The sequence below is a fragment of the Lacerta agilis genome, chromosome 3 (genome assembly GCF_009819535.1).
Source record: "Lacerta agilis isolate rLacAgi1 chromosome 3, rLacAgi1.pri, whole genome shotgun sequence".
NCBI classification, from domain to species: domain Eukaryota; kingdom Metazoa; phylum Chordata; class Lepidosauria; order Squamata; family Lacertidae; genus Lacerta; species Lacerta agilis.
Window position 1 is genome coordinate 21,988,639 of NC_046314.1, and position 25,223 is coordinate 22,013,861.

Here is a 25,223-nt window from a genome sequence, read left to right on the forward strand (position 1 = left end):
TCAGCCACTCTGGGCGGCTTACAGCACATACCTGCCCCACCTCTGATGTCAGAAGTAGGACAGGTGAGCATGGTTTGTGAGAAATGGCCTCACAGACCAAAGTGGGACCCGTGTGGACCAGAGGCATGAAGGGCAAGGCAACTGTCTCAGGCAGAAGGTCCTGGGAAGGGGGAACCTGGAGCACTGAGAAGGTGCTGGAGGACAGAGTTCTGAACACAAGGCTAGCCTGCTGCCCTTGAGTGCAGTGGAAGATGATAATAATAATAATAATAATTAATAATAATAATAATAATAATAATAATAATAATAATAATAATAATAATACTTTTTCTCATTTATACCCCCCCCCCAAAATCTGGACATCTGAAGACAACTGAAGGCAGCCCTGTATAGGGAAGGTTTTTTATGGTTTACGTTTTGTTATGTTTTTATATATGTTGGAAGCCGCCCAGAATGGCTGGGGCATAAATAATTATATTTTTATTATTACAGAATAGGACACCCCTATTTCCACTGGAGAAATGTTGGCGGGTATGAGACGAATAAGGTGAAGCGAGACAAGGCAAAGGAAGCCAGTGTGCCTGTTTGAGAAGCGGTGAGTTGTTCAGACTGAGGAGCTGACCTGGTGTGAGCATTTTATAAGCCCTGTGTTAGAAGGTGCTCTTGGTCAACAAACAACCTGTCTGGTTTTTCTGAAGAGTCGGAAGTGCTTGTGGTGCAAGAGTTAAGGCAAAGAAGTGTGGCTGTGTGCACATAGCCTACAGCTGATTGGAGAGCCCCTGCGCAGTTCAGTGTTTTGAAAAATCATTAAGGAATAGGTCTTATGATTAATGTCCTTGCTACTTCCACATACTTTTCTTTCAAAAAACACACACACATCCAAACAAAGAGAAAACTGCTGCCCGGCATACTGGGTGGGGGGGGGGAGTATAAGTGCTTATTACAAATCTTCAACCTCCTGAAAACAGTGTTCCAGCAAGTACTAATTTCTCTGCTTCAGCAAAGGATTAAATGTCACCATAAATTCTTTCCCTTCTACCTGAAGCTTAGTTAGCTAAAACAGGCCAGCTAAAGGCATAACTAAGATGAGTCTAACCTTGTCTGCAGTGCCCAAGGATACTTCTGGAAAACTGCCGTAACACACAATAATCTGAGTCTCTGCTAAATACAATTTATGTAGGATAAAAGACACCTACAAGAATGCTGAATTTTGGCTATTTTGCATGCTATGTTGATCAGTTCCTTCAGCTGGCTGGCTGAATCCAGTAACATTTTAATTTGTACTGTACAGATTCCTCTGGTTCAAGCTGGAATTGGGTTTGACCAATCAAGTTTTTTAATCCACCAAAATTGAACGATATCTTAGAATTTCCCCCCTCAAGCCCATTCTTGAATTCCCTCTGTACTTTCAGTGCTTCGATTGAGAACATGATACTGTATCAGATTGCTTTCTTACATCACACCCAATCCACTGTCATCCCCTAAAATTTGCCCCACCAGAGTTGTACTACAGCAACTTCTGAAGGGCTAAAGGTCACCAATCCTTGCCTTAAGTGGTCCTATTGATGCTAAGCACTAAAGAAATGTAAGTGATCACTCACACAAAATATTTAATTTACAATGTGTTGTGCAGTGTTTCTCAGCTTGCATATTTATAAACTAGTCGCTCATCACTTGAGAAGAAATGGTTTTTCTTCACTCAGAGATTATCTTCTTGTAGGTGGGAGGGGAGAAAGGCATGTCTTAAGGAACTGGTGCATGTAGTTAGTTTGTGTTAGGAGACTTTGCCAAGTTCTATTTTTGGCACCACTGGTATACATAATCATCCAAAACTAAATAAGAACATATTGGTTAGATCTATAGCAGCCAATGCCTATGGGCCGTGAGGGCTTCAGTCCCCACAATAGAATATTTGAGGGGGCCAGCCCCCCCCCCAAGTTGATGGGCATTCCGATACAAATGGTGGGTGTGAACTGCATCATGTGATCGCTTATGTGGGGTGCAGGTTACCTGGGCCCCCACAATATTTTATTCAATTTGGCACTCCTGGTTAAATCCAATATACTTCTACTTCTTTCCGAAACTAGACAGGATCTGCAAACTCACACAAACTTTTGGAACTGAGCAGCTGCAAAGCTATTCTCTCCTGGCCAAATATAAATTATTATAGTTTCAGAGTAGCACATGAAAGCATACTATTTCAGGCCCTTATGTTACAGCCACAAAACACATGAACATTCCCACAGAAATAAACACCTGCGAGTGGTAAAACATTCCCAGTATTGTGTTCAGCACAGCTACTTTGGTAATGAATACATTTAAAAAAGAGTTTTTACCACATTTTTGTGTGTGGTGGGGGATCAAACCCAATCTGGAAATATAATTAGCCTAGGAAGCTACCAAATGGCATAGGTGTCTCCTGATACTAGTTCCTAACTGCTTGCTGACCACACCATAAAGTGTAAAATTAATGTAGTAAGTGGCTGTGGAGTGACTATGATTAAGCATAATTTGTTTTCTTCTTTGTTAAGTCCATTGTCTGCATGCTACCAGCTGTGAAATTGTGCAATAAGCCATAATTAAACAGTGAAAGAGAGTAAACAGAACTAGTTAAGTGTAATTTGGTGCAGAGAGAAACACAAGGTGACTTTTAAAGTTTTTTTATTAGCACAAAGCAGGGGAGGAAACAAACAAACAACAACTGTGAAACTTATGGTTTAAATGAGTCCATGGTGATTGTAAAATATCACTAAAGATCAGCTTGCACTACAAAACAGCAATACTACTAAGAATTACTCGGAAGGTCATTTTTCAGCTTGTCTGGTTTATATGAGGCTGCAGTCCTCAAAGTGTTTACATTTCTGCAGCCCATTTGAATTCCATTGGGGTTTGTTTTTTTTTTAACAAAAAGCACCATGGGTCACAACCCAGATTGAGGAGTAAAGTTCGGTTCCCAAATTATATATAACTAATAAAAGTCTGATCTTCCCATTGCCGTAAGCAGAGTTCCATCCTACAGATATAGCACCGATTTGCATATAAGTTAATAACAGCTGCCCCTGCAATGGCTTTTTGTTGCCAGCCACATAACAGCTTCTATTCATAATGATGTAATTGCATCTGGGGATGGTACGGTTAGAGAACCGAGACTGTGATGCCAACCTCAAAAAGCTTAACTGTTCCTTGGACATTGCCGGTTATCTACTGCAAAAACACTATTGAGGGGGAGGGGGGACCTACAGATTCTCTCTAGCCTTTTGCCTGTCAAACACACCCCTTACAAATCTACTTCCCTCTGCCCTTATTATGCTTGGAAGATTAATGAGTTCCTTCTGGAGCTATTAGCCTTGATTTGCCACCTGTGCCAGGCTTGACGTCCGGCAGCTCTTCGCCATGCTTGTATACACTTACGGTGACATCCACCATCTCGCCACCATACTTGTTCTTGACATTGATACTGTACTTTCCTGAGTCTTCTGATGACACCCCCTTGATGACCAGACCGGCATACTTTCCTTGCTCCAGTTTGACTACATAGTGATCGTTCAGTTCAAGCTCCTTGTCATTCTTAAACCAGACGAGCTCGGGGTCGGGATTACCAAAGACAGTGCAGGTCAGATTCAGGGTCTGAAACATACAGGGAGGGAGTGGGGGAAAGAATGTGAAATCCAGACTCTGGCATTGGCTTACTAACTTAGATTTCTTTATCTCATAGCATGATTGTCACAAAACCTCACAAAGCTCTGTCACTGTGGCAGTTTTCCAACATACATTGGCATTATCCCAGTTCAGCACAAGACACAATGGGTTGTAACCAGTGCTTTTTTTTCCTTTAAAAATGTTTAGGGGTACTCTCATTTTCCTGCTCATATTGAAATACTGCCCCTCAATACAGGGGTGGAGAAATGGGGATGCGGTGGTGGCGGTTCATCCCAGGTGTCACCACTGGGGAGTGACAAAATGCCGGGCAGCACTCACCGCAGGGCCTGCAGCGCACCCAAGCCATGCGTCTCTCCTGGGAGTGACACAGTGGCTTGAGCGCCTGCAGGCTCCGTCCTGCCCCAAACAGTCCACCCGCCTCCTCCCCCTCAGCTGTAGGGCAGCTGAGGAGGAGGCAGGCAGGCAGACTCCAGAGGCCCCACGGAGCATCCTGCCCTGGCTCACCCCGCGCCCCCGCGCCCTGTCGGCTTGCTCCGCTGCTGCCTCAATGAAGCCAAACTTAGATTCACAAAATGTTTAGGGGTCTGTGTAACCCTGCGTACACCCAGAAAAAAGCACTGGTTGTAACCAATTGTGTCTTGTCTGTCCCCCATTCCTACTTCACAGAAAATTTTGTAAGTAACAGACTGTAAACTGTGTACAGCTGCTGTTTTTTAGAGACTGATATTTGAGTGGACAGGCGGAGTCCCCCAAACCCCAGGTGACCCCTGAGCAGAATAATGACACAAAACAATGTGCTATGGGATTTAAATTGGCCACAACTTTATTAAGATTCAGGTGTAGGGAGACCTTGGCTCAGGCATTGGGCGTTTATCCTTCCCAGTCCCCAGCCAGGGGACGGTTGACTGAGATAGGCAGAGACCCCAGGTATCCAGCCTGGGGAGGATGAAGCTAGCCCTAACTACCTGGAGCCGCACTGGGATTCAGGGAGCTGCGTGTGACCACGCAAAAGTCACCCCCCCCCATTTGATGTGGGGAGCGGTCATTATTTTAAAACTGCAAAGACAGCCACTCAAAGGCTGACTACAGACCCAATGCTACTACTACAGACTCAAGTTTATAGAGATAGCCCAGGTAACCCTCTTAGACATAATTATGATGGGACTTTAAGTGATTGCCTGCTGTCCCCCCCTTTTTAATGGAAAAAGCGTGAAAATGATTCCCACCCACCCCCTGCACAAAACCCCCACCACATAAATCTGCTCCAAAGAGTTACGATACTGCAAGAGGTGGTGCAGACAAATGAAAGAATTCTGAAAACTGCCTCCCTCCTTCTTCCATCCATCATCCATTGGAGAAAAGAACCTTCCTGAACAGGTTACAACCCAGATTACTAATCCTAAAAAGCATGGCAATCCTGAAATGTTATCTTGCCTTGATAGAAACACACCCAACCCCTTTCCACACAGATAGAGAGGTGAAGGGCTGCAGCAATTTTCCTCTTTAAACACGGAATTGACAGAACTGCTTCAGTGCCAATATGGGTGACACTCTCATGCTTCCAGCATGGCACCCTTGCAGAATAATGTGGGATCAAGTGAGGGGGGGCGCATATTTATAGGTATATTTAAAATTCAAATGTAATGGTATTCTCTCATGAGGCTTTCTTAGTCTTTTTTGTAGCCACACCACGACAGCCAAGCCACATGGCTTAACCTTACCTTGCCTTCCATTATTGTCACCACATCGGGCAAACCACCAATCACTTTACCACGATCTATGAAGAAAAAGCAATCAAATTATATAATTATCAGCGCATTTTGCCAATCAGAGAGTAAGCACCTATAGGATGATCAAGGTGAGACAAATGCTGAGACGGGGGGGGGGGGGAGGACCAGTGTCAGCAGCTACTTCCTGATGTTTAAGGAATATGCAAAATATGAAATGTCTGCAGGAAACATTAGCCGGCAAGTGGATACTGAAGATTGTTAAAGGGTACAGCCTGTTCTGTGTCATCTTCATCTTCAATTTATTTCTTGCTCCCTCAGAGGTTTTCAATTTGGAAACTCTTAGGCACTCTAAACCCATAAAAAAACAAAGACTGTGAGACTATTTAAAAAATGGAGATAAGGAACAGCTAAGCTCTTAGCCCATTGCAATGCAAAGGGGTTTGTTGTGATAGAGTCATACACTAACTTTTAAACTAACATTTATACATTACCCAGTAACAAATGTCTCTGGACAGCTTACAGCAACTTGAATTCATTTTTGGTGAAACATTAAGTAGTGCACGATTCCCAGCATCTCTAGGTAGGGCTGGGTGAGACTCCTTCCTGAAATGCTGGACAGCTCCTGCTTCATTTCAGTGTCAACAATACTGAGATAGATGGTTCGTTGGACTGACTCTGCATAAGACAGCTTCCTATGCTCCCATAATCAGTATCCCAAGTTTTCTCCTGGTAATGCTCAGTTCAAATTTCAATACATCTGGACACTTTGAAAATGGAAACATCCGGTTTCTTCTGGCTCAATAGCACCAGGTGAGTCTCTGCTAATATACAGAGCTGGCCTAAAGATTTTGCTTTGTTTTGTAGGTCAAGATGAATTTAAAAGCATGTGCACACAACCCCTGTTTACTGAGCAGCATAATAATAATACATAAAAAATTAAGAGTTGACTAGGATATTATTTTCCTATTTTCAGTTTCAGTTTTACACTTAATTTTAATTTTTACCTGTCCTGTTATTGTAACTGCACAGTTTAGCAGGACTCCGCATTCAGGGGCATTATCACTGACATAAATTAGAGTCTCCATTTCACCTGTAAGCAGGGGCTGAAAAGGTGGATGAATCTAAAAAGGCAGGCAGTTGCTCTTTCTGCAGGGCATTTAAATAACTGAAGCAGACACCCCGAAATGTTATCACCCCAGGAGATTGCCTAGTTTGCATCTATGATTTTGGCAGGCTCTGCATATACAACAGAGAAAAACATTAGCTGACCATTTCAGGTAAAATGATTGTCCTGGGAAATGGGAAATGACTAGCGTCTGTCATCATAATGGTACAGAAATCATAGTGAAATATGATGAAATAAGACACCTTCCTGGAAGCTATGATTTTAGGCTAAAAGTGGAAGTATATTACAGGCAAGTAATAAATAAGCATGCTTAGGGTCAGAGTGCCTGACTGATTACCCATGCTGGTGAATAACGAGCAGCCCTTATGTATACTATCTATCACTCAGATTTCTTGCCATCATCAACATGAAATCTGTCATCCTTGGTTTCCAGACTGCATTGCAGATCCTCACCCGTAGTCTGTTCTCACTAACAGCTCTGAAACCTAGCTAACAATGGTTTCTTAAGTTGAGAGGTTTAGGCTGGACACCCATTCTCTCCCACTTTTCTATTCCCACCTGCCAACACGCTTTCCAAGAATAAACAAACACAGGTTCTCCAGCTAAGGTAGACCTGCTTGACAACCCTCCCCTCCCCCAACAGAGAGCAAAAGCAGGAGGTTTATCAAGTCTCGGGGGTCATCAGGCATGTATTGTGGACTCTGCTAAGGTTGGTGGGTTACAGGTTTTCCACATCTTCTCTAAAATGGCAACTATCTATTCGGCTTGAAAGTGCACCTTCCTCTTAGAATGAACTGATGGAAAGCACCATTATGTACACCTTATTCCTTCACTTTTTTTGAACTCTGTGTATGTAAATAAAAGGAACAAGGTCTCCCTAGCATTCACTAGGCTGCTAGATCCTGCTCTTATATGATGATAATAAATAACATGCTTCCTCTGTACAGAATGTACTTACTCTTCTCAGCAAAAGCAGCTGCCCTAAAGTGGGAAAAGAAAACAGAAAACAAAATAATTAATATCACAATTATGTATATGTTAAGGCAATCAGGGGGTCTTCGTCAAAGACAATTATATCTGTCTCTGATTGCCTGTGTGTCGTGTTTCCCTTGGGAGGAGCGTCACTTGGCGATGGCTGATCTGGTTCCAGCCGGGGTAATGGATGGTGAATTTTGAGATCAACCAAGGGGCTAATGGAGTGTCCTGTCTTTGACTTATCTAGATTGAGCTGGCGTTCTTTATGTAATTGGCCTTTTTGCTCTCAAGTTTTCCTCTCCAAGGGAGTGTTACGGCTGGGTGCATTGCACATATCCATTCTTGGCGGCACTGCCAAATGAACCATGGGTCTATGGCAAGTGCCCTCCAACAAAGAGGGCATTGATTGCCTGGGGTTGGTCCCACCTTTAGAAGAGATCAAGGTGCTGTACATGGTTTTCCATGGTCTCCATTTTATCCCCACAACAGCCCTGTGAAATGGTATGGACTCCCTCAGGAGGTGGTGGACTCTCCTTCCTTGGAGGTTTGTAAGCAGAGTTTGGATGGATATCTGTTGTGGATGCTGTAGTTGAAATATCTGCATTGTAGGTGGTTGGACTACAATTCTACGATTCTATGATTCTAAGTAGGTTAAGCTGAGAAATGGTGACTGGTCCAAAGTCACCCAGTGAGCTTCATGACTGAGTGGAGTTTTGAGCCCTGGTCTCCTTGATAATTGAGTCCAACACTCTAATCATTATGTCAGGTGGGCTCTCCACATGTTTCTTATACCCTATTATGTTAGAATGACACTGGTAGGCAAGACAAAGTAATTGTCATGAGTTTAAAGGAAAACGGTATAAAGCTTACTTGAGTCGCTGGAATTCTGCATAAGCATCGTCAAACGCTGCAAAGAAACATTTTTGAGTATTATAAAGTTTGCCTTTTGAATCGGCACAAATGCTTTGATGCCTACTTGTGTTTCTTTTCTTTTCTCAACTTATAAAAGTGGTAGAGAAACATCAAATGAAATCTAAGAAGAGAGATCAAAGTCAGCCCTGATGAGAAGAGGCATAGCATGAACGAAGCTGGTAGTGTGCCTTGAAAACTGTTAGCACAAAATAAATACCTAATAATAAACAATGAACGTTAATTCCCCAACTGCAAAATGGCCCCAAATTACAGTGTGATGAATCCAGTTGCATGCTTAAAGATGCCTACCTTGTCCAGATAAATCAATACTCCGCTTATAGGACTCCTTGCCATCAGACAGCTCAAAGGTGTACTTCCCTTTATCCTTTTCTGTGGGCTCACATATCTGCATCCAGGCAACTTCATCACTGCCTCCAATCCTCATCTTTTCACTAGAAGAAATCTTAGATTCCCTGGGAAAATGAACACAGGGAGTCTTCAAAATACACACAGAGAGAGTTTTGAGGTGAGAGCATAAAAAGCAACATATCGGCTATTTTCCAAGGACCCTTACAACTAGTTTCAAACACCTACAGTAGGTGGACTTTGGGCCTCTGTTTCTTGAGCAACGGTTCCTCTTGCTCTGTGACAAAGCCTTTTGAGGCCAGAAGAATTTTCAGAAGCAGGCTGAAACATGGCGTATGGAGTGATCAATAACAAATGTTCAAAAGGGGAGAAGCAATACAATTTTTTGCTGGCCATGCTAGCCCTTGGATTGGGTATGCCTTGGTTTAGCCATCAGGCTGAAGGTTATAAAAGTAAGCAGACTTGTAAGCTTGTTGACCAAGGGTTAGTGGGATAGAAACTTGTTTTCTCATTCAATGGATTCATAATCAGCACCAGCTTCAAGAAATGCAAGACGGAATTTACAGGCTAACCTAAGCACTATCAGTTTGTTTTGTTTGTTTTTTTGATATAAGATCATGCTCTGGGTCTACAAGTCAGAGGACAATTCTGGGGTTAATTTCATCACATCTGGGAGATTCATTTTTGGATTATCTAGCCTCCACCTTTGTTTGGTTAGTTTTCTTCAAAGCCTATGACTCCTTCCTATTTCATTTTGAATTTATTTTATACTTATTTTTAGTCTATTCATATTTCAATTTAATAATCTGCATGAAGCTTGAAGGATTTTTTTTTTTTTTAGGAAGAGCATCTGTCACCCAGAGAGGGTTCTATTACTTCTGCTATTTATCATTTATAGTGCTTTCAAGATGTGCATTGCATTTTCAGAATGAAATAAGAGACATACACAAAGAGACAGGGTGGGGAGGAATGCCAGCAAGGGGAAGGGGAAAGACAAGGAGAAAGACAAGCAAGTGCACGTATGATTAGATCAGCCAATGGTTTGTGAACAGCCCATTGGTGCAGCTCACTTTTGGCTTTGTGGGCAAAAGGTACCAGGTTTAATCAATCTCAGGTCAGGCTGAGAAAGACTCCACTTTTTAAATCCTGGAGAGTCATTAGTGCAAAGACAAGAACAACTTAGAGAAGAAGAAGAGTTTGGATTTGATATCCCGCTTTTCACTACCCGAAGGAGTCTCAAAGCGGCTAACATTCTCCTTTCCCTCCTCTCCCACAACAAACACTCTGTGAGGTGAGTGGGGCTGAGAGTCTTCAAAGAAGTGTGACTAGCCCAAGGTCACCCAGCAGCTGCATGTGGAGGAGCGGAGACACGAACCCGGTTCCCCAGATTACGAGACTACCGCTCTTAACCACTACACCACACTGGCTGTTAGAGGGTCATGACTCAGTGTATGTCAATCCTATGTTCATGTTTGAGAGATGGGCTTTCGGGCATACAGGGCAGCATGGAAAAAAGCACAACTGGCGTTGCTAGAAGTGTACAACCTGAATAAAATTCTAAACTTCAACCTGAGATGTTCAAGCCTGTGCCACTGGTAAGATTTCGTTATTTACCTGGGTCGCTGCTGCATTTTGATTTTTAAATGTGCAGTCCTTCAAACTGTATTTTATATGCTTGACATTCTAGGACCAAACAACGGATGATACTACTGAGTGAGGGATAGGGAAAATGTAAAGGAAAACACTTGGCCATTTGTGTACAACCTCTACTACACATGATTAGGTTTCCTGAGATCATGATTTTAGCCTGTAAATAGGAATATCAAGTTCTGGATATTTTGCTCCATCATTAGGAAGGTGTGAAGACATTTGCTCCCCTACAAATTTAAGAACATTTAAAACAAAATAAAATAAAAGATCTCAAAGTAGCTGTCTTAATACAAAGGAATTTCAGAAATAGACTGGAAAGAGTAGTGGCTGAATTGCAACTAATCACCAAACTTAAAACCATGGAGAAACCTGGTCTGAACAAAGACATTGGATTATTATCTCATTATACATGACAAAGCTATCTTTAGCCATCTCACCCCTTGCCTTTCCCCTTAAGACCAAATTGCAGTCGTTAACAGTCATCTACAGGTTTTCCACACCTATCAGCTGATCACCCATTCCCACTACCCTTCTGAGTAATGCCCCTCCCCACTCCCTCACTATATTTAAGGGTCTGGTGACTTCCATTTCAGTGTATCTGAAGAAGTGTGCATGCACACGAAAGCTCATACCAAGAACAAACTTAGTTGGTCTCTAAGGTGCTACTGGAAGAAATTTTTTTATTTTTTTATTTTGTTTTGACTATGGCAGACCAACACAGCTACCTACCTGTAATTAAGAACATTTAGTGAAGCCATTTTCCAAATTTCCTCACCTGTTGAGGTTAGGCAGGTAGCAACTGCAGGGCTCTACCCTCATACTGCGGGTTTGAATTCAATTATGTATTTTCTGTGGTGGCACCTTATTTGTAGAGTTCCCCCAAACCCCATCTATACAACCAGGTAAGTGTTGATTTATTTGCTCAGGGGTTATATTTCAACACATGTTGTCTTATCACTGCTGTTTTCAGATTTGAAAACGCAATCAGACTGCTTTTGTTGTTGCTATGCTATTTTATTTAGCCCTCTTGTTGTTTGGTTTTATCTCACTAGTTTATCTTATAAGCAATTTTTACAGCTTTATTTTTTCTTTTTAGTCATAAGCAGTTTCCAAAAAAAAATAATGGATAAGGTCAGATACTAAACAAATGTCCTGCAGCCTTTTAGTTCTTTGGAGCTGTTGGTGATACCAACCAAAGGAATAAAAACTACCAATTCAGGGTGAGCACAGACATATTGGTTTGCAAACAATCATTGGCTCACAGGCTCATTGGAAATCTAATCTAGGCTTTGAAACGTTGAATCCATTGCTCAGATTATTATTTTTTAATCCAGCTATTTCAATCCAGAAAATGACTAAACCTCAGTGGCTAAAATACTGATACCTCCAACTTAGATTCTCATCAATCAGCTAAAAAAAAAAAAGGCCAAACAGAAATGATTTGGCCTAATGATAACAAAGGCCTAATACGAAAAGATTGAAATATCATTACTTAGCTTTTGCTTTGCTATCCTAGATTCAGCTCACTCAACCAAGCAAGTCTCTAGATGGGAATTCAGATTCCCTGCAGTGCAATGAGTGGATGATTGCATGCTGGCTTTACGATTTGTTTTATGCTCCCTGCGATGCAAAGTGTTGGGATGATTCAGGGCGGGCTGGGGATTTGCATGCAATGCTGCCAGCTGTGCTGATGACAGCATGGAAACCAAAAATTGGCTCATTTCTTATGAAAAGGTTGTCGCCTGAATTTTTCATTTTTCTACTTTTTTATTAAAAAAAGAAGGAACACTGAAGATTCGCATCTGTCCACCCCACCCCCAATATTAGTATCAATATCAAAATGTTAATTTGTTAAGTCTCTGAATACCAGGCAAAACTCACCCGGTACAGTCATACCTCAGCTCCCAAATGCCTTGGGAGTAAAACGTTCCGGCTCCAAACGATTAGAAACCGGAAGTGAGTGTTCCAGTTTTCGAACTTTTGTTGGAAGCCAAATGTCTGGCTCGGCTTCCGCTATTGTTTCTGGAGCACCTGCACAATCGGGAACCAATTGGAACCTGCCCCTTGGTTTCTGAACTTTTCGGAAGTCGAACAGACTTCCAGAACGGATTCCGTTCGACTTCCGAGGTACGTCTGTATTCAGAGCTTGGCTGTTACTTACTTGTGAAACCAACTTGCTTTCATTTCCTCTGTGTAGTACTTCAAGAAACACTGTAGTCTTATGCCTTCTGGAGTACAGTGGATCTTCAGTTCAGAAGCAGATTTACCTACAGGGATAAAACATTATTCAGATCCAGTGGTTGGGTTTTAGAATCTCAAATCATGATCTAAGCAAAAACTCCAATAACCAGACATTCTTAAGATAATTCATTCTACCTACAGACTTTCAGTAAATAAATAGTGAATCAACAGATCTCCAGGACCACTCCTCTTAAAGGGCTGCCATGAAGCAAGGTCAATATAATGATGCTGAATAAGAGAATTGGTTTTTTTTTTAATTCTCATGTGTTTGATTAGATATTAAAAACCATACTCACAATAAATTAAATTTTCTATTACTATTATGTCATCTATGTATGTTGTTTTGTTGTATGAAATGCCAGAAATCTGGAGACTGTTGACATTTACTGAAAAGTCTTAAAAGGCCAGAAGGAAATGCCAGAAATTCTGACCTAACAAAAAATCTCAAAGTCAGGTCAGTGCCCTCAGTAAATGACCAAATATTACCCACATTTCCAAAATTAACATGGTTAAGCACCGTAAAGTGTCAAAAACAAGTCTTTGAACTCAAACATTTTCATCATTCTTAGAATTTACCAATAAATATCAATATTCACTAATTTTCCATAATTTTCCGCACAGTGTAATATTTCAGCCCAAAGTGCAATATTTATATTAATATATTACAGAATTCAATGTGGTTTAGATTTTAATGATGAAATCGTTTTAAAATTTCTTCTGAGTTGGATCATTGGATCATACTGTGACCATTAGCACACTTATATAAGAATAACTTCTTATCACAAAGCTAACAAACTGCATTGCCCGAAGCCTATTTGATAAATGACACTAAACAAGCATGTGGTTTTTTTTAAAAAAAAAAATGCCTTCCTGATTAATAATGTCAATTAAAGTCAAAAACCTATTCAGAATGTTAACTACACCTTAGAAGGGGATAAGGCTATTTTGAGATTTCCTGCTTTCAGCGACAACAGGTTCCCTCAGTTTCTGGCAATTTTAATATGTTTTTGAAATGAAGTGGAAATAACATTTACTCACCACTGACTCGACTCAATCCCAGGATCATATCTTCGTAAACTGAAGAGAAGAAGGGGGAAACAATGGATTGTTAGCATGAGAAATACAGATATGTAGTATTCGCATGAGAAAGCTTTACACAGATAAACAATGATACTGTGATAATTATTTCAGAAGGGCTTGTGCTTGGTTATTTTGACTTTATATTCTTGCATTTAACAATCTTGTTTTCCATATGGCTGCACACATAGCTTTGGCTAAGTCCAAATTAGACCAATTCAGTGGGCTAACCTGCCAGTTGTCCCCACGAGCTGGAGTCTTGCAACCAGTTTTGCAGCTCATAGAGACAACCTCTGTGTATTTGGCAGGCTGTCCAGAAAGAGCCTCCAGGAGGGGTCAGCAATGGAGTGCAGGTCAAGCATGCCCAGTCCCAAACTCGACCGTCATGCAGTTGTTGCCAGATGTTTGATGGCACCTAAAGTAGGCTTATGTAAACAGCTCAAGCAGTCACCTTATGTGGCTATTTTGTGAGTGTTTTCCTGAGGGAGGAACTGATATTAATTAAAGGACAATATGTGCATGTATTTGGTAGTAAAAAATAAATAAATCTGAAGGAATGAGTTATTCCAAGAATCATACAGCAGCAATCAGAGGTTTGTGAGGCTTGAGCTGTATGGGATGAGGTGGATGACCTGCATGACTTTAGAAGGAGCAGAAAACATGCAGTTATAAATGTTTCAGAACTTCTCACAACTTCCATGCCAGAGGAGCTTCAATCCCAGAGGTGATGTCATTATTTCCTTTGTTCCCAGTGGTTTGGAATAACAAATAACCATGCATGACCAATGCAGGGGGAAATAGAGCTTTACCTTGTCCTGATACATCAATAGCAGAAATATCTTGACCTCGGTCATCTGACAGCGTTGCCTTATATTCACCCTGGTCCTTTTTAGACAGCTAGAAATAAAATATGACACAGGGATTGTGTGACTTATATTAATGGAAGTCACTTATATACTTGCTGCATTTTCTATATCAGAAAGGAAATCTACTTTGAACTTCGTCTGAACAGAAATGACATGAGAGGCAGATGTGGTGAGAGCATAGTTAATGAGATAATAATAATAACAACAGCAATAATAATAATTTATTATTTGTACCCCACCCATCTGGCTGACTTTCCCCAGTCACCCTGGGCGGCTCCCAAATGAATGTTCAAAGATAATTATCGCATTAATACTTTTGCATGTACCGCTTAATTAATTAAACTGCCTTCCAAGCTTAACATCATTTTTAGTCCAGTGGAAACCAGTGTAAAGTTAAAGGAAGTATTTATTTTGACAGAAAGAGATGAAGCAAGTTGGTTTAACATGCTAACATATAGGTGATTAAAGATTGCCTTCTCACTTTTGGTTTATATCTATGTGAGATACAGTCATAACCAAATGCATTTATGTAGTGGTGACCACCTTGAAAATATGCAGCAGAGACCACGCCATAGGCACAGCTACTTGGGAGTAAGTCTCATGGAAATCAACGAGATGTGCAGCAAAATCCTTTGCATGTTTACTCAGAAGTAAGTCCCTCTGTGTCCAGTGGACTTTACTCCTAGATACAGTACATGGAATTGCAGCATTACTTCTGATTAAATATGGGGCATGATGTAGTCAAACGAAACATTCTTCAAGTGCCATTGATTGCAGGGGAAGAGAGTATTTGAATAATAATAACCTGCACAAAGCCAAATTTCCCTCACTAGCAGGAAACACAAATAAAACACACACACAAGAATGGGAGTTCCCATTGTTGAAGCAGCCAACAAGTACAGCAAGTACAAGCCTCAATAATCTTGAACTTCTCAAAGAGAAGTTAGGAAGGAAGAATCTGTTAAACATGTCACCCAGAAATCATTGCACCATACCTTTGGAATAGTCAAACAGACAACCTCTTTCTGCAGGTCAGGTACCTCTTCAACATCAAATCCAACACCATCTTTGTACCACTTGAAAAAGGTCTCTTTCTTGGTATTTGCCACCTGAACAAGGACAACAAAATCAATGAAGTATAATATGCTGCTAACAAGCTGTGCCTTGGTGGTTTGTTTGGTTCACCAGTCACAACATTTTTGAAGGTCCACCTGCCCTCATATTAGTCTGCCCAAGCATTAAGATGTTCTTTGAAGGTCCTGCCCACATTTTGAGGTGCAAAATGGAGAAAGGCTTCATCTGTGGTGGCCCCCTGTTTTGGAATGCAATTTGATTTATCAGGGGTGCGTACTTAACAGCTTCCATTCTGTTCTCTCTATTCACTGGGTTTTGATCTTAATATTGTTTTGAAATATTGCTAGCTGCCTCAAGAGAAGATCCACATAAATATTCCAGTAATTATAGACACATCTCATAATGTGGCACAAAGTTTGTACTGGAACCGGTCATAAAAAGTAGCAAAGCATTTGGAGTGACTTAAGACTATGATTTGGACTGTGATTTGGACTTGAGACTAGTATTTGGAAACAACTTATTTTGAAATCAATGGGATTGAATGCAATTTCACATGATAGCAGTTGGGGAAAATAACTACCCACATGGTAGGCCAGAGATCACAGTGTGATACTTGCACTGAGCCAATGGTCTATCTGACTGCACACTGACTGTCTGTGGTTCTCCAGAGTTTCAGACAAGAGTCTTCACCAACCCTACCTGCCTGGAGATGCCAGAAATTGACCCTGGGACCTTTGCATTCACAAAGCATGCTTAACTGCTGAGCTTCAGGTCTTCTGCTTTTTTCAGATATCTTCTGGGCTGCAACTTTCTGTGTTTTCTGTGACTCTGAAGGTAACCAGGATCCATCACAAATAAGTATGCAGTACTTTCTTGGAACTGTTGCAAAAGTACCTATGGGAGCTGCTACCCAAATTGGTTCATCTGGACTCATAAAGAAACCAATGTTGCAATTTTGCCAAATGTTTTGCTCTTGGCAACCAATGACTGCGCTGTAGATGGGTTGGAGGTCTTCTTCTACAGCATGGAGTGCCCTGCAGGAGGCAGGAGCACAAGGAAGCTTCCTGAAGGCAGCCCTTTTGAAGTGCTAGTGGAGATTCAGCTCAGCAGAATGGCAAGGGAGAAACAGTGTGTTGTTTTATGCTTGGAATATAGCTGTGTATTGGCTGACATGAAATATTGCTGGATGAGCGAGTTTAAACGGTAACTTGAAAGAAGCAATTTTAGAAAGAGGGTTTTTTGTTGTTGTTTTTTTGAAAAGAACAGAAGATGATTACTTTTCAGAGACACTGTTCTGTGCTGCTGAACAGGTCTGTCCATCATGGAGCCACTGTTGCTTCGGTAGCTGTAGTTTTTTGTCACATTCGTCTAACAAGGATCACAGCAATACCAAAACTAAAAGCAGATATAGCAAAATTAGGTTTCTTGGCCCATAATGATTTTAGCAATGTGCCTGTGGAGTCTCTGGAAGAAATGCACACAGAGGCAAACTACTCTCCACGTGGAGCCCCAAATAGCAAACAGTGAAATATAAACTAATTTTGAAATTGAGCAAATATCCCAAAACAATTTGTAGCAGGACATGGAGTTGTACTAGTGAAAGAGGAGAAGTCAGAAATCACAGTAGCACTCGGGTTTTTTGTATCTCAGGCACTATAAGATTTATAAAGATGTTGGTTCCTTAATATGGTTTGGTACAGAACCCCTCTCCTGTCAGTCACTAAATGGATGCTATTATGGAGTTATACCACCATTCTAGGTTTGGGTTGGACAGGAGAGGGTTTATGGGGCTGGAATGAGTGCAAAATTTCTTTGCCGGTCCCGTGGCAGATGCATTCTTTCATTAAGGGAACTGTCAATGATGTGTTTCCCTGGGAACTAATTGTTAGGCTTCTTCTAAACAGGACAAAAGCAGGCCTCCCACCATGCAGCAAAAGATGGTGTAACCTAGGTCTCTGTGCGTAATAATAAACAATAGATTGCAGTTTGAACCAGAGAAGAAACCAGAGAAGAAAGAGAAAAATTGAAAGCTGAGTTTCGGCTCTGTAAACCAGCAACATTTGAGAGTGCTGGCACTTTCTCTAGTAATCTGAGTGCGGTTGGCTGTTTTGAGTGTGCCTCCACTGTGCCTCGACCTATGTACAACCTGAAGACTTGTAAATAAACACAAATGCTACAAAACACCAAAAGCCTTCAGTGATTTCCTTTCCAAAGAAATTGAACCTAAGTAAGCACGATGCCCTTTCCACTCTTCACCACTTGGTGAGACACCATGTTTCTGAATCAGGGGTAGAGGGGCAAAAGCAGTAGCTGGGGAATGGGGTACTGGAAAAAGTTGAGCCACAGGAATTATACATCACTCATTCCTTACAAGGCACAGAGAATGTACCTAAGCTTTGTGCCACAAATGATCAAAAGCTGGTGGTGAATGGCTTGGTTGTCAATGAGGAACTCAGCCTCACTGTATTTTGGGTACAGCCTCCCTCTGCACCCCCACCCCAGCACACTGACTCCGGAAAATCCCCATGATTCAAAGTTGTTGCTTGAATTTGCTGGCCTCGGTTTAGACTGAACTATGAGGGACTTGCACTGACTGTAGATAACAGTAAGAGAATGAAAACTAATATCTTTATCTTTTTGCCTGGCCTTCGGCTGAACTGTACCACCTTGAACACATCCCGATTCTGCATCCTTGTAGCCCCAAGACGCCTCGGCACTGTCGCCACCAGTGGCTATATTAGCACTCATTGGCTTCATGGTCAGAGCCTTCTATCTCTTCATGTGGACATGGCACTCTATTTATATGCCCTAAACATTTGTACCGCAACTGCTTGCATTTATGCCCCACCAGGAAGGGTGCCATTTTATTAAAATGTAACAAAATACGATGGTTCACCTTACAGAGCAGCACCACTTCGCATTCTTCTGAAATTTCCCAATACAAAAACTCCAGAAAATGAGGACCTGAAAAAAAAGAAAATGATAAACATATCCTATACTGTTGCTTCTATTGTTTGAGAGAATGAACAAACCTGGAGAGAAGCACAGAACAGGAACTAAATCACATGACAAGCAGTTGTATCTGGAAGACCTTTACTCTTTTGGTCAGTGCACCAATACATAGATAGCCATGTAAGGTGAGAGAGATGCTCAAGTCCAAGGAGGATTTGTGAGTACAGCTAAGTGCCCGTGCTGCACTTATGAGCATGATTGTGGGATCTGCAATGGCTCTGTGCTGCTCGTATACAAGTTGGTGAATGCGTTTACCAACATATAATGCATGCAAAGCAGGAACAAGGCTCTGTAATATCAATTTATGGTTTGCATAAGTAGTTAGGATGGCGTCCACGTTTTGAGTGTTTGTCACTTGATCGTTGCAGCACCAATAGGCAACGTCAGCAAACCTCCCCATTGGAGCGTTCATATCTAATTCCCTCAAAAGCAATGCTTTTCAACAGACTCACCCAGCACATTCAGCAGAAAATCATTAAGTGCTGAGCAATCAAGGTTTACGAAAAGAAGTAATGCACATCTATGTGTGATAGTAGCTTCTCCGGACAAGAGAGGTAAAGAGTGTTGAAGGAGGAATTCAACAAATGAATGTGCATATGCTCACCTCCTTTCCCCAATCATGTTTAGAACTGGACCCAAGCCTTATGGATGTGCATGAACAAGTATATTATAATGGAGCCAAGAGGGGGAGTAGGAACTTCATCCTGGCACCATTCCTCCCTTCCGGGGGCAACATGCCATGTTTTGCCCACTTGAGGAGAAATAGGAAGTGCTGCTTTGCCCTGCCACTCGCTGCTGCCACTGCCCATTCTGCCACTTCTGCATGCCCTGCCACAAGCACCACTGGCAGAGAAGCATCATCATCATCATCAGTGCCAATTTCAGGTGAGGTCTCAACCAAAACTGACATGATCTTGTCCCAAGACTGCATCAGTGGTGGCAGCGCTTCTCTGTTGCTGGCAGAGGCAATGGGGCAGCAAGGTTTCTGTGGGGGTGCCACGTGGGTGACTTCTGCCACTTGAGGCAGTGGCCTCACCCTGTCTAATGCCTGGGTCAGCTCTGCTCCCTCCCATTCGCTGCCACAGTCATCTTCTTCCCTTTCTCATCTATCAGGCAGAAGCAATGGAGAAACCTCTCCTGTCGGATCTCCTTTGTGCTGAAGAAAATTGCCTTAGCAGCACCCCAAACACCCTGGTTCCCTGACACTATTACCCTAAAGAGGACAGTAGAAAAATGCTTTGGAAAGAAAACTCCAAATCTATTGCACCTTTATTATATATTGCAAGCTAATCTTTAGGGTTTTTACGAGGGGGGGGGAGTACATTCCAACTGTCTTGGAAGCAGGGCATGGTGACGTTGTGTGTGATGACAGTCTGCATGGAAACAAAATTACAGCTGTACAAAGTACTGTATTAGCATTTTTGGCATCCAGTGATATCAGTGAGAATTAAGTGAGAATATTGTTCTCAGGGAATGTTCCTTTCCATCACACAAGAAAAACAAAGCTTGCCTAATTGTTTCCACCTTACCTTGTTTCCTCAGGAACTCTCTTCTCTGGAACTCGGCTTCAGCCAATACAGCCTTGAATGCTAAAAATAAATTAAAAAAATAGATGAGAGAAAACAGAGTGAGTTGCTTACTTGCTCATGTATTCGAAAATGCTTAAATTACATTTTAACCCAGCCTTCCCCAATCTGGTGAGCGGTTGGATTAGATCACAGATGGAGAAGCTCTAACCACTCAGATATTGTTGGACTCCAGCTCCCATCAGCCTCAGCCATCATGGGCAGCGATTGGGGGTGATGGGAATTGTAGCCCAAAATGTCTGGCGAGCACCAGGTTTGGGAAGGCCGCTGTAAGCGAAGGCAAATCGGCCAGGGAACCTACCATCACCAATAAGAACTAATGAAGATTGGTTCTTGGCTTTCCCATCATGCATCTGCACCGTGTAGGTTCCTTCATTTTCAATAGTGAAGCGGTCCATAACCATCTCAATGATACCAGTCGAATGGTCACATTTGATCTTATGCGTCTGAAATCAAGGCAGGTCAAAGAGATTATCTACGGGGATTATGAGGCTGGGCTGGAAGGTGAGAGGTGGGTGAGGCAACAGGGCTCCTCTGCCTGGTTCTCCCTGCAAAATGGGCCTGCTGCCAAATGTTTGGGAAGTGGGGAGGTGTTCCAGGGGCCGGGAGGGGACAGGGTGGAGCCAGCCTGGGATTTGCTGGATCCACAGTTGGTCTCACTGCCATTGTACAGCAGTGTTGGCCCTGTACAGGAGCCGACTGTTCCCTGCCCACCACCCCTGGAAGGCAGGGAAGGCATAAGAATATCAAAAGGGAAGGACTCATCTCTCTGCTGTATCTTTCCACAACTGGGTGTCTCCAGTATTGTGTCTTGAAAGCTTTGGTTGCTTCTGAAAACTGGCTCTTTTAATTCTAAATGATGGCTGATCCTCAACATCCTCATCGTCATTTGTATGGTGCCTTAAAGTGTTCAAAGTTCTGTTTATGGGTTGGTTATTTGAGGTTGTGTGTTTAGGTTTATATAATAGTTTGAAGAAATCATATATATATATTGTGTGTGTGTGTGTGTGTGTGTGTGTGAGTGAGAGAGAGAAAAAGACTTACAAATGTATGTTGCCTTAGAAGTTAATTTCATTGCGTTTCATGGGCTTATTCCCAATTATGATTTAGGACTCAGCAACATTAGTCAAAAAACAGTGTTTTGGATGCGTTATAAACATGCAACTCCAAACTGAAATCCAACCTCTGCTGGAGGTGTAATAAAGAAATAGGAACGACAATACACATGTGGTGGCTGTGCGAGGAAATTAAGAATTTCTGGTTAATAGTGCACAAAGAAATGAAGAAGATGTTGAAAATATCAATAACAAAAAGACCAGAGGCATATCTACTTGGATTAATAGATGAAGAAATACCGTGGGGGAGGAAAAGAATCTTTCTCTATGCAAGCGCAACCACGAGAGTAGTAATAGCCACAAAATGGAAAATACTGAAGGTTCCAACAAAGGAAGAACGGATTTGTAAATTAAATGAATATCTAATCTTGGCAAAATTAACTGCTATAATAAGAAACCAGTCAAATAAAAAACTAAAAAATGACTATATGGCAAAGCCTTGCTCAAAGAAAGATGTGCTATTATGCCTAGATTAATAATATGAAGTATACAATATAAGAAGATTTAGTAAATAAATAAAGAATTAACAACAAAAACTGAGGAGAAATATAGAACGCAAGAGTATTGTAAACATAGATGCTAGAAGGAAGTCGAGTTGGAAACTGAGGGAAGTAAGAGGGGTGAAAAATGAACTAAAAGAGTTGGAAGGAAATATAAACGAAGGGGAAGTGGGAATTGGTGGTGGGACAAGGGGATAAGAATGTGAGATAGATAAATATAATGTATTGTATGGAAATAAAATGTAATATGAAAAGTAATAAACTGCAATACAAAAAAAAACCATGCAACTCCAGATGGGGCTGTAGAGCACAAAACTTGTCTACGCAATTTTACATAGCTTTTTTATTTCTTTTGTTATAGCGATTTAATTTCTGACTTATTTATAGTGGGGTTATTCCTCTGTGTAGATCCACCCTTATTCCCAGTTACAGCTTGTTCCTAGTTCTACAGTTATAGGAATGTAGGGTTACATGGGATTTTATCACTTTTTCTCTCTCCCTGAAGGACTAGGCAATATGAAATGCCAGTCCTCTTTCCATCAATTTGTGGGGGGCACCACTTTTGTGGCTTTCCACAATCCGTATTGAACATCTTCTATACAAGCTCCATAGGGATTAATACAAAGCATTCAAGAGCACAGATGCACATCTTTTAATATTAATGTACCTTTTGAAGGCAGTGCGCCTGCTGATTCTGCCACATTCTGCTCCCACAACCAAAGGGGCGAAAACAACAAAAAATTTACATTTGCAATAGATCAATATTCAAAACAGAAAACTTAACTGTGTTTCCACCAGACAAAAGGAAACAAAGGTTTGATCTTTTTTCTTTATACTTCATTGCAATATATCTATTATTCCCCTTTTAAAATCTACAGGGTGTGGGATTAAAACTGCCACTTAGAAGAGCTAATGAATTTAGCCCTCTTTTTCTGTTCCTTCATTTCAAAAAATAAAATCCTTCGAAATAAAGGGCAAAGGAAGTTGTTCCAATTAGAGCCTCAACGGAAATTATCTATTTTCGGCCAGTGTCAAGAACAAAACTATATTCCTGCTAGTATGGTGGTCTATTGAACATGATCAGCAGCTGCAGTGACTGTCTCTGGGCAGGTTTTAGAATATAATTAGGTTTCTAGCTATTGCCATTATGCAGTGAGATGAAGTTCAATGGTTTTATGGCAGTCATAAATACAAGGCTTTTATGTGAATTTCCGCAAAAATATCATCAATCTCCAAATGCAAACGTCACCTGTGGCTTGCTAATTAAAGAGGTGAAATAATACTACTGTTCCAAAAAAAGGTAGCTCTGATGCCAGTGCTTTCGTAGCATTGCTAAAAATACAAAAGGCAGGGAAGGAGGGAGAGATGACGCAGGTCTGGAAATAGCCAAAAGAAGAAGAGGAAAAAATGGCGGGGGAGGAGGGGGAGAAGGAATAGTCCCTGGAAATTACTGCTAAATAAGGAAGCAAAAAGTAGGCAAAATATAATATTCTGAATACAGAACATTTCCCATTTAGAGCTGTCTATATATAAACTTTCTTGGGTTCCATGATCACTGCGATGGTGACAGCAGTCACGAAATTAGAAGACGCCTGCTTCTTGGGAGAAAAGCAATGACAAACCTAGACAGCATCTTAAAAAGCAAAGACATCACCTTGCCGACAAAGGTCCGTATAGTTAAAGCTATGGTTTTCCCAGTAGTAATGTACGGAAGTGAGAGCTGGACCATCAAGAAGGCTGATTGCCGAAGAACTGATGCTTTTGAATTATGGTGCTGGAGGAGACTCTTGAGAGTCCCATGGACTGCAAGAAGATCAAACCTATCCATTCTCAAGGAAATCGGCCCTGAGTGCTCACTAGAAGGACAGATCCTGAAGTTGAGGCTCCAGTACTGTACTTTGGCCACCTCATGTGAAGAGAAGACTCCCTGGAAAAGACCCTGATGTTGGGAAAGATGGAGGGCACAAGGAGAAGGGGGCAACAGAGGATGAGATGGTTGGACAGTGTTCTCGAAGCTACTAACATGAGTTTGGCCAAACTGCGAGAGGCAGTGAAGGATAGGCGTGCCTGGCGTGCTCTGGTCCATGGGGTCACGAAGAGTCGGACACGACTGAACGATGAACAACAACAACAACAAATATATAAACTAGTTAAACCTCTGAAAGAGTTTATAAAAAAATGGAAAGAGTTCCCAGAATTGCTGTCTATTGCATAAAGCCTTGGAATGCTTTTTATGTTAGTTGCACCATAAAACTGCCCTGGTGCAGATGAATAGAGGGTGTGTGTGTTTCTCTGTGTGTGTCTTAATATGCTCCTACTACCGTGACTACAACTACAAATCTGTTCAGTTTCAATGGTGTATTGGACGCTGAACACCACAGAAATGGTGTGCACTTTGTTCAGGGGATGTTAAATCTGCATTATACTCTAAACAGAGGGCAATGGAGGCTGGGGGGAATAAAAGGGACTGCTAGTCCTAGAATTGACAAAGAAGATGATTTGCTAAAAATGTGGCTGGCTGCTGAGTCACTAATTATATAACGCCAGAAGTTGGTGGGGCCTACTTCCCATATTGTCCTACAAGTGGTGAAATGCTGCGGGGGGCCAATGGGTCCTTCAGAGGCAACAATGAGTTCCCTGAATTAAGTTGGTGGCTAAAGTTGATGGCAATTTAACACCATTGCTCTGTGCAATTTTTTAAAGCAGTTTCCAGTGGGGAGCATAATAAGGGTAGGTGCTGAAATCTGTGCTTGGTAGCTTTTAGGGTTGTTTGTTTGTCCCTCTCTCTCCAGCAAGACTGCAGGCTGACTATCATGGAGGGTATGTCACGTGCGAACAGGTAATTAGAGGCTTGGTGGCATGAAGGAAGAAAGTTAAGGCACTCCCACAACCTGGCAGGAGGTGCTGCCAATGGTTCCAGCTGCACTTCCCATGTTTAAACCATTTTCCCCAATCCCAACAGCCCAAAGAGCACCAGGAGGTTGGGTGCCATTTTTATGCACTGTTCCCAATATATAATGTAGCTCTGGGGCATCAGAGCACTGCTGCTGCCTGGCACTGCCATGCAAGCCCACAGTGGTAAGAGAGAGCCTGCAAGAGAACATTTTTCTCGAGGCCCACTAGTTTTGCTGCTGAGATAAGGTTCAATGCTGCCTTACAGATGATTCTTCAACAGTTGGACTGGTCATGTTGTGTGGATGCCTGATTATCGTCTTCCAATGCAACTACTCTATTCCGAACTCAAAAATGGAAAGCATAATACTGGTGGTCAACAAAAGAGGTTTAAAGACTCTCTCAAGGCAAATCTTTAAAAAATGTAGTATAAACACTGAC

The 25,223-nt window shown here is 41.7% G+C and overlaps 1 protein-coding gene across 1 annotated transcript in view; it reads right to left on the reverse strand.

Annotated features, from left to right (window-relative positions):
* Positions 1 to 2,644: 2,644 nt before the first annotated feature.
* The window catches only part of MYOM2 (myomesin 2), a 77,970-nt gene continuing 55,391 nt past the window's right edge, over positions 2,645 to 25,223 (reverse strand). The window contains exons 26-37 of the mRNA XM_033142997.1: positions 20,577 to 20,721; positions 20,219 to 20,278; positions 18,574 to 18,641; positions 15,599 to 15,712; positions 14,547 to 14,634; positions 13,699 to 13,737; positions 12,581 to 12,686; positions 8,713 to 8,876; positions 8,362 to 8,398; positions 7,475 to 7,497; positions 5,382 to 5,437; positions 2,645 to 3,627 (exon numbers count right to left, since the gene is read on the reverse strand). Of these exons, the coding sequence (XP_032998888.1) occupies positions 3,319 to 3,627; positions 5,382 to 5,437; positions 7,475 to 7,497; positions 8,362 to 8,398; positions 8,713 to 8,876; positions 12,581 to 12,686; positions 13,699 to 13,737; positions 14,547 to 14,634; positions 15,599 to 15,712; positions 18,574 to 18,641; positions 20,219 to 20,278; positions 20,577 to 20,721 (1,209 nt within the window). The 3' untranslated portion in view covers positions 2,645 to 3,318. The remainder of the gene's footprint in view (positions 3,628 to 5,381; positions 5,438 to 7,474; positions 7,498 to 8,361; positions 8,399 to 8,712; positions 8,877 to 12,580; positions 12,687 to 13,698; positions 13,738 to 14,546; positions 14,635 to 15,598; positions 15,713 to 18,573; positions 18,642 to 20,218; positions 20,279 to 20,576; positions 20,722 to 25,223) is intronic.